General features: G+C 39.1%; 1 protein-coding gene across 1 annotated transcript; it reads right to left on the reverse strand.

Moving 5' to 3' along the window:
- Nucleotides 1-809: 809 nt before the first annotated feature.
- On the reverse strand, nucleotides 810-2,889 carry LOC114469250 (nucleoredoxin-like protein 1). The gene is made up of 3 exons (XM_028456563.1): nucleotides 2,654-2,889; nucleotides 2,457-2,546; nucleotides 810-1,404 (listed from the first exon to the last, which is right to left on the reverse strand). Exons 1-3 carry the CDS (start codon nucleotides 2,887-2,889, stop codon nucleotides 1,023-1,025), a joined length of 708 nt encoding a protein of 235 aa, XP_028312364.1. The 3' UTR covers nucleotides 810-1,022.
- Nucleotides 2,890-9,817: the final 6,928 nt, after the last annotated feature.

Raw genomic sequence — 9,817 nt, forward strand, 5'->3', positions numbered from 1 at the left:
GGCGCGGCAGGCCGCGAGGTGCGCCCCCAAGGCAACCAGGAGACGAAACAAGCACCAAGCCCCACCCGTAGGGAAGGGGCACCCCCACACCCCACCAGGCCGGCACCGCCCGGAGAGACCCCGCAAAGAGATCCCCCAACAACACCCCTCCACGCCCCCCAGAGTCCCCCAATGGAGAGGCACTTCCCTATCCCCTGAGTGAATGTGTGTGTTTAGTGAATATATGAAGTGCTATTAAAAAAAAGGTGGATGAGGGGAGCGGTGCTCCGGGGGGTGGTGTGTTGAGGTGTAATTAAAATTTGACGGATTAGTAGGAGAGCCAGAGGTGGGAGTGCCGCTACTTAGTAGCACAGGCGGCGGCCCCCTCCACCCCCAGCCCCACCATCCAGCCCCCCAAGGGTTGGGTATGTGAGTGTGGTGCAACAAGTGGGTGAGCCTCAAGGTAGGAAATGGAAAGGGTGGGGATGAGTTGATTATTTTAAAGTGAGAGTAAGATGTGAAGTTGTAGTAGAACATATTGTGCTTATTGTGTTGTGTACTCAAGCCAGTCTGGTCACAAGTGTGAAGTTTAGGTATAATGGTGGTGGCTGTGGACTGAGGGAATGAGTGAGTGGTAATACCTAAAACAGGTATTTGGGATCAACGTGTCTAAAGTTAAGCCCAGTACAAGTTTTTTTCCCACAGCCCAAGGCGTGCCAGTGCATCAAAGACCAATGTACAGTATGTGCAAGAACCGCTACTGCAAAACCAAACGCTGCCCCGGGCCCGAAGATGCAGCCTGGCCAGAAGAAAGAGTGGGGGCCAAGGAGCCCCAGGCCACCACCCCCAACGACCGAGCAACCCCCTGATCTTTAACTGTAGGGTTGGTTCTTCGAATGTGTAAATTTGGCCGTCATCATTAAAGCATGCGAGTGTGTAATTTGTGTCCCAGTAATAGATGTTATGTATGTTACACTGCTGACAGATAAGGTTAATTACAGACAGTGTTTGAGCTCATCTACAGGCTTATTCACAGCTTCTCCTCATCTCTTCCACCATGAACCGTTATTTCCCTCATTCCTCTTCCCGTCCCATGTCCGAACACCACCCTCTTTCTCCTCTTCTTCATTCCCATCCTTTCCCTTCACCCATGGCTTCCACCACCTTTTTTTCCTCTTGTCGTCCTCTGTTTTATACTTAAGCCTCTTCACAGGGTCGGTGGCCGTACGCATGTTAAGGTTGTCGAACTCCTCGTTGAGCATGAAGCTCCTCTCGATGAGCTCGGCCGATTCTTGCCAGTTGTAAAAACAGTCCAAGCCAAGGCAACAGATGTCTTGCACAGCATTTGAGGAGAGGACGGAGGAGTCCGGACGCAGGACCACCACAGCCGGAACATCCTTCACACCAAACATGCTCTGAAGTTCTCTATTACAGAAGAAAAACATCAATTTAAACCTCCTATTATCCTCAAATATTTGGGGTCAATCTGACCCCAGGGATATTTGCCTCCAGAAAATGATTTCCAGAAAGTTGTGGACCAAGTTTTTGTCTCAGGCACTTTGTTTATTTGTTAAATACATAAATAACCTTGACCTGTTCGCTAGTATCACCATCAGGCCAAACTTTTGAATTAGAATGAATTTATCTTGAATAGTTTTCATCCAAATCTTCTCAAATTTACTGACAACATTAATGGGCACAAAAGTATGAACCCTATTGGTTGTGGTGATGATATGACATTTCCTGCAGTGCCACCATCAAGTCAAAATGTCAGTTTTAGTGTTGGTTTATCTTGAATATCTTTCATCCAAATATTTTCTAATTTGGGGTGCACATTTATGACTCTCGCAAAATAAACAATAATGATGTCATGTTTACTGTGAAAGAGCTGTTCCAAAACCTCATTGAATGTAAACCTTTCCTAGAGGATATTTTCAGGAGAGAGAGAGTTGAGGAATGATTTGAATAAAGGGCTGCCATGCAAGCTTTTATATTTGCTTATTAGTTTGCAAGATTCACCAATGTTCTTGTGAGAATACCCCGTCCTCCACAATGCTGGAATAATCAGTTCTACTTTGGCAGGTGTGAGTAGTAGGTAACACAGATACACACACACATTCATGCCCATGGTGGAGGAAAGTACTCATGAGAATATTGTCCATCCACAGACAGACACGTTTTACATAGCTAAAACAGCTTGGGGTCAAAATGACCCCAGGGGAACACCAATGTGTGCAATATGTGTTAAGCACATTGAAAAAACATCATCACAAAAATGTTGTGCTTAATCAATAGTACCCATCAAATTAGGACAAGACATGAAATATGAAGCAAAATCAACATTGAATGAGGTCAAATTGACCCCAAGGATAATAGGAAGGTTAAACATATACTGGTACTAAACTCCTCATCAATGGGGATAGCTCGGGTACATGTGGGCAAAGAAAATTCATTCCTCCCCGTCTTTTTGTACCTACTTTCTATATGGATCGTCAAAGGGCAGAAACAGAGCTTTTTTATGCAGCTCCTTGAGAAACACTTCCTGCTGCTCCTCTGATTGGTCCAAGCTGGAGAGAAAAAGGATGGAAATGGTTGCACAGATAAAAGTGTATCTACTGTGTGCATGCAATCCCAAGTTTGCAAGACAAAAAACAGTGAAAAGAAAAAATCACACCTGACGTAGATGAGTGCCAGCAGCTTTGGATATTCAATGTATGCTGGATCTTTGAGTCTCTTAAAGAAATCATTCAGTATGGGTAGAAATTCCTGGCATTTTGCACTCTGCGCAGTGGCAAAGAACAGCATCAGGATGCGGTTCTCCAAGATCCCAGTGATCTCACGCTCCGTGTTGAGCTCATCCTGGTCCCAGTTGTTTTCTACCAGGACTCGATTCAGGAACAGGTCCACCATGATAACAGGTAGGAAAAAGGAAGGGTAACGCCCTCTGTGAGGGCAGGTGGGACAATAAGAAACACATTTTTTTCTATTAGTTTTTCATCTGTTGATTGTTTTGCTGTGTAACAAATACAGAGTAGGATTTGTGCACAAAGTGACACGATGTTCGATGTTTAGATGTTTTTATACTATATTTTCTGTCTTTTTACCTGTCTTCTTTTCTTTATACTGCATTTTATTTGAACAATATTTATATTGGAGAAAACGAAAGTATAGAATACAGTTGTTTAATACAGTGTTGAACTTTAATTTGAAAAAGAATAATAATTAAAACAGCTGAAAAATATATCTAATCAGTAATTAACACATTCCAAGCGACCCCAAGGTTGAAAAACACAGCTATAGAATATAATTAAGTAAAATTGAAATAACATTATAGCTGCCATGCAGCAATGGTTGGGGTCAGGAAATTTGAGGCAAAACAAGACAGCAGCTAATAGCATGTAAAGGCAGATTTCAAACAGCTGCAAAAAGTCCATTATATTAAGATCAAAATGTGACATACACACAACACATGCATCTAGAAAGCATGGAGAAGTTGGTCATTTGTTTTTTTTTGTTCATGAGAGAGTGAAAATCACCGTGTTTTAGGATAAAATTCGGATATTTTACAAACGTCATCTACCATAACTCTAGAATATTGTCTTTTTTAATGAGCATTGAAAATGCATTTAGCAAGAAGTTGCAAGTAAGAAAGAAAGAAAGAAAGAGCATTTTTTTTAATGCATCGTCCCTCTCGTGGTCATTAATAGTAAACCTGGCATTGAGAGAGTCTCCGTTTTATTTTCAGAACATTAACCTTTGCAATATATACATTTTCTGTACGTCATTCAGCCACATATAAATAGAACAAAAGTGATGCTTTTGCAAAAAGTTAAATATGCATACTGGGGAATAAAAATGCCAACTGTTCTTTTTAATGATCCAGACTGTGAAAATGTACTTCAGTGCTGTTCACCCTGCTGTCATTATCAGGCCTTGGAACAAGATATTTCTGTTATATTTAGTTTTACATATTCAGGGTAAAATACAAACCCATCCCTCAGAGAGAAAAACATCAGGATGTTATGAAATCTATGACCAAAACATCAGGAAGCCTAGATTTTTGATTTCTTAATTTGTTGAAAATTTCACTCTCTTAAAAATCTGAGGTATTATGACGTGTTCCTTGAGTTCTAACACCATGTACAGGAAATAAATGACTGTTCTGTTCTGAGTGGATTCTTGGGATGCTAAAAAGGAACATCTGATGTTCACTTGGTAGCCTGCAGCTCGCTTATTCCGTTTCCCTCAGCGACAAAAAATAAAACAGAAAAATAAAATGAAGGATTACTGCACAACAGCTATTTAGTTTAAAGTTTATTTTCTAAATTTATTTATTTTTATTTTTACTATAAACGAGGCTGTCTTTATTTTGATACAAAGTAATAAGAAGCTTTTAAGAGTTAGTTCTTACAACACAAAAACGAAAAGGAATGTAATTTAAATAATGTACTCAAGTTTATATTTGCATGTGAATTACAACATACTACTATACTACTAAGACTAAGATATAAAACATTTAACACAGATTCTGATTTATGGGACAATACACACATATACTGTATATATATATATATATATATATATATATATATATATATATAATATTCAGCCTCTTAATCAAAGCTTTGCTATAGTTTTCATTCTTTCAGGCTAAAAACGTTGCTTGGAGGGGACAGATTTGGCCCGAGGGTCTTGGGTTTGATACATTTGATTAAAAAGCAAATGTTTTTGTTTTTGTTGTTGCAACAATGAGTTCCAAGGACACCTCCCTGTCACTGTTGACTGATTTACATAATGTGCAGCAAAGACTCAAAAACTATCATCACAATGAGTGATAGCTTTGGAAAGGGAGGGGCCTGGGATTTGCATGTTGCAAAGTTTGCAAATGTAAAATAACATGGGTGTGTGCATTTATGGGTGAAATGTTAATTCCTGAGGTTAAAATGTAAGGTTTGTTAAATGATCCCAGAGTATATGTCTGCTACAGAAAGAGAAATCCAGCAGAATCTGAGAAAAGTGCTTTATCTGTCTCAGCCAGCTTGTATTTTCGATCACTGAACTTGCTGCAGGCTGTGAATCGACAGTGATTACCTCACAAATTAGATGTGGGATCTGTGGCTTTCAACTGTGAAAGATCTATATGAGGCAACAGTTTTGGACTTGGACTTCAAAGGCTGATCAAGAAGAAATAAGCTTTAACCCCATTAGTACTGAACGTTACTTTAAAAAAAAAAAACAAGGTTACGCTGTGAATGAAATCGATTGTTTAGAAGTTAGTCAGCAAACTGGTTCACTTTCTGAAGCTGATCGATGGACTTTGATATAAACTGGAAAGTACAAGTCTCACCAAGGTGATTTAAAAGGTCATTAATCTTTAACAGCGAGCATAAGCAGGAAATGTACCTCACCTTTCACACTTTGTCTCCCAGAATCACACCCAGGGTTCCCCTGCTTTAAAGACAAATGTATTTTTCATCTGATTCGATTCCTTTTCTTCTTTTGTTATTTCACTGCCAGCTTCCACTGCCTCTTCATCCCTCGCTCTGTAATTTGCTCACCCTGCCCTCTGTGACTCACAGAGGAAGATTACTGATAGCTGGGGGTGTGGCAAGGCCTCTAAATGATGGGGAGAGGTTGTTGCTCTATATGTGTGAGCACCATGGGGCCTAAAACTCCAGCTCAACTGGAGAAATCCTTTTACTTAATGCAGAGAAGGGCGGGGGGAAAAGGAAGGATGAGGAAACGGGACAAATTGGATTGTAAAGGGGGAGGAGGCTTGGACTGGAGGTCAGTGGTTGAAATAAAGAGTGACAGACAAACACAAGGATAGACGGAGAAAGTAGAGCCACTTAATCTGCTTTGAACCGACTTTCACGGTCAACAACGAAAATGGAAATCCAGAGGTGAAAGTAACGTACTTGAGTTGTTTTTATGGGTACTCTTAATATATTTCTAAATCAGTAATTTTACTTGTACTTAAAGCTGATATCTGGAGTTTCTGAGAAATCTTTATTTATGTATGATTCTTTTGAAATTCATAAAATACCCAACTAGTCTTTTACTATGGTCTACTGCTGGTGGTCATTCATATACATTAATGTATATAAGTCCCTCCTTCGTCCTATAGACCCCTTTACAAATGGAAACAATCGCTGAGTATGCACAGCCAATAGGCTTCAACTTCCTGTTTTTGAGACTGTCAATCAAAGTGAGTGGAACTGCACAAAAACAAGGTCGCGCATCACACCAGCAAACAGGTAAATATGATTTTAGCTCAATGAGACCCGATGCGACCTTGTTATGTTCCTTGATGTACGTGCAGAAAAGTAGAGGCGTGGCTTCTGGTAGATTGGGAGAGGCAGTGGGAGGAAGTGAGGCTGTTTAGGGCGGGACATCGAGACATCCTCTCAGAAACTCCAGATACAGTATCAGCTTTAAAGAGTGACTAAACCCCTGCTTTCTCCTGACCTGCCACTAGGAGGGATATTCCAAAAAGGCCCCGCCCATTGATTATGGGCGGGGCTCCTGGAACAGTTAAGATATAAAGAAGTAAAGTAGAGTACTATAATTTGCTACACCCAATCGTTACTGAGTAAATTAGTTTTTTTTAAATGATCAATGGACATTGCGAAACTACAAAAAAGAAATTACCAGAAAACAATCAAAAGCATCACATTATAGCCGACCAATCAGATTAAACGTAATGGACGGCGCCAAAACGGCATTGAATGGTGGTTATTTTCTCAGTTTCATAAATATAGCTATACTTAGAAACCTGATATATTTTATTTATTTATTTTGAATTGAATTCATTGGTGTTATTTTATATTCAAAAATATTTGTACATTTTGACAAACCTTTTATTCTATACAGATGGATTTGTGGAAAATAAATGAAGTTCCAATTGTTCAGGATCTGATATCTTCCTTTTTCAGTTCATACATGAGATGTTTACTGGATGCAAGGGAAAATAAACGTGGGGGGTGAAAGTAACAAGTAACTTTTACTTTGAGTACTATTTAATTGAGCTACTTTTTACTTGCACTTGAGTACAATTTTAATCAGGCAACAGTACTTTTACTTGAGTAGGATATATCAGTACTCTTTACACCTCTGCCCGTCACTCAGTACCAGCCAATTGGCTCGATTGTCATCATCACTGCAGTGAGCTGAGGAATTATTGGAGCACAGGTTTCATGAAGTCCATGAGGAGAAAGGCTTGTCAGTTGCAGGAAGCTGTTCAGAAAATAATGAGATTAATCACAGAGAGGTGAGGTAAATATAGAGGGAGGGAGGTGGAGAGAGAGAGAGAGAGAGAGAGAGAGAGAGAGAGAGAGAGAGAGAGAGAGAGAGAGCTCCAGCAGGATTAGTCTGAGTCACAGACATGCGTCACTGCACACAAATGCACCCACACACAAACACATGCTCCCATAGACACACACTAAACATGTGAGCAAACACACACGCCAAAGCCCTGAACCAACGCCAATGTCATGAGGCCAGTCGCTCGGTGGACAGATTGCCATTAAATTAGCCGAGATGATTCCATTCCATTATGGATATTAATTAATCTGCATTTTCGACTGTTGGTAACAATCTAAATAAATTGCCTGTTTAGTGGGACTGCGGCTGTGAAATTGTGTCAGCAGTGTCATCCAATTATTCTGAGCAGTGTTTGCAATTATTCTGAGCAGAGTTTGCATGTTCTCACTATACTGTATGTGCTGGCTCACAGTAATAATAATAAAAGAAAAAAAGACAACATGTGAAGCAGGGTTGTAACTGCGTAATTGATAATTACATATATGGTGTAATTATAATTGCAAATGGCATTACTATTCTATGAAAATTGTCAATTATAATTTGAGAACCATGGAGAATCATGTTACAGTTCAACACACAAAAGGCTCATTTGTCCACACCAAAAAAAATTAAAACCTATATTTTCATGGATAAGGAAAGCCAACAACAAGGTAACCAAGAGGCGAGAAATATATTACATGATACATAATATAGTAATATAATAGTAATTTGTGTATAGATGATTTAGGACATGGTCAAACCCTGAGAGAAATGGTAACAGAAAATGATAGGTACAGTATTTGTGATTAATTCTAATTCAACTTCAGTAATTGAGAACGTAATCGTAATTGCCTTTCAGGGGGTTAAAAAATTATTATATTTTAATTGTAATTGGGAAAAATGCCAGTCACTGTAAATGTAATTGAATTGTATTAGAACAGGGATAATTGAAAGAACAGTAATTTTAAAATGTAATTGACCCCAACCCCGATGTGAAGGATGTCTCTACATTTCACTCTGTGCACAATCAGATTGACAAGTGCCTGGTAATAATAATAATAATCTTATTAAATCAGGCACAGGAGATACCTGAAAAGATGATGAGATGTAATTCCATAGATCTGCCCTATGTAATTTACCTATTAGGATGCCTTGTGTTATAATGATTCTATAATTATATAAAGAATCCCATGATTATAAGCTTATAAGAGCAAGTACACATTGATAGTGTTATAAAACGTCTGTGTACAAAGGGTGTGATTAAAAATGAACTGTTGTCTGTCAGACATCTAGTTTAAATCCTACTTTACCTTCAGTCTCACTCCAAGTCTGAAGGCTTGCCAAAGGTTATTCTGCTCTGTATGCGTGTGTGTGTGTGCGTGTGTGTCTGTTTGTCCTGCACCCAATGTCAGCTTGAAGTTTAAAGTGGTTATATGATATAAATCATGAAGGAATACACGGTTTTTAATAAAAAAATGTTTATCTTTATTATTTGGTAAAAAATAAATCTTACGATGAAAATGATAAGACATAAGAACACATTAAAAGGTAGAAAAACTGGTTTTTGACAAACAAGGGGAAAAGGCTGGTTCTGAACTCAAAAGCATGTGGTCGGCTGCTCGCCACATGTTGGTAAGTAAGGTAAAAGGTACATGAAGTGTGAACCTGGAGCTTAGGAAACTGCTGGAGATTAACTGAAAATAAAACAATTCACATTATTAATACCCAAGGTCACACATCACATGATGGTTTAACAGTAAACTGATATTTTATTTCTTCACAGCTCAGAGAGCCGACTCATTCTGGTTCACAGCTGTTCACAGATTGGGTATTAATGATTAAAAGATGCTAAAAAGGCACTTAAAGCAGAGCAGATCTCAGAATGACATGTTAGTGACACATGATACACCTTAATCCTACCAGTCCTACATCATGTTGACTGATCACGGACTGTTCGTCTTCATCACAGCATTTGTTTGTATTTAGCATCTGTGCAACTCTAACTGCAGCTTGTGTGAGGCGCTTACAATGGTTTCATGCTTGAGAAAAGGTGACAGGCATTCAAGATTCACTGATTCAAGCAGGGGACTTTAGCTCAAACTGTGATTCAAAGAGGTTCATGCTGGTTCTGATGACAACATGTCAGTATACACGATGCATGAGCAGTCAGGACTGACCTGTTAACTAAAGCATCTCGTGCATCACCTGCTTTGGCACTAGTAAATATTTCAAATAAAGCTTTTTGTAGGGATTGCTGATGATAAAATGTTATTCATGGAGCTTCCTTAAAGCTGCTGGGGACAAGTAACATTTTTTTTACAACATAAAGACGTATTATAAGCCTCATAGATCAATAATTCAAAAGATATTTCTTCCTATGAACAGGAGAATTTACTCTAAAAGGTTGCAATTGCTACTCGCAAGTCTGTTTTTGAGTCGTTTGTTGCCAAATAGCCATGCGACTAGAACTTCAAAAAAGTTGCGCACATTGCATTGTGGGATTTGGTGTCCCATAGAAGACCAAAAAGACAATGCT

Source organism: Gouania willdenowi, chromosome 1 (genome assembly GCF_900634775.1).
Source record: "Gouania willdenowi chromosome 1, fGouWil2.1, whole genome shotgun sequence".
NCBI lineage: Eukaryota > Metazoa > Chordata > Actinopteri > Blenniiformes > Gobiesocidae > Gouania > Gouania willdenowi.

Excerpts from the sequence above, each read along its gene's own strand:
- LOC114469250 (XM_028456563.1), bottom strand. The coding sequence starts at position 2,889 with ATGGTGGACCTGTTCCTGAATCGAGTCCTGGTAGAAAACAACTGGGAC. Across the intron at positions 2,547-2,653 it reads CTGGCACTCATCTACGTCAG|CTTGGACCAATCAGAGGAGC; the intron begins GTGTGATTTTTT and ends TTTTCTCTCCAG. Across the intron at positions 1,405-2,456 it reads TTTGACGATCCATATAGAAA|AGAACTTCAGAGCATGTTTG; the intron begins GTAGGTACAAAA and ends CTTCTGTAATAG.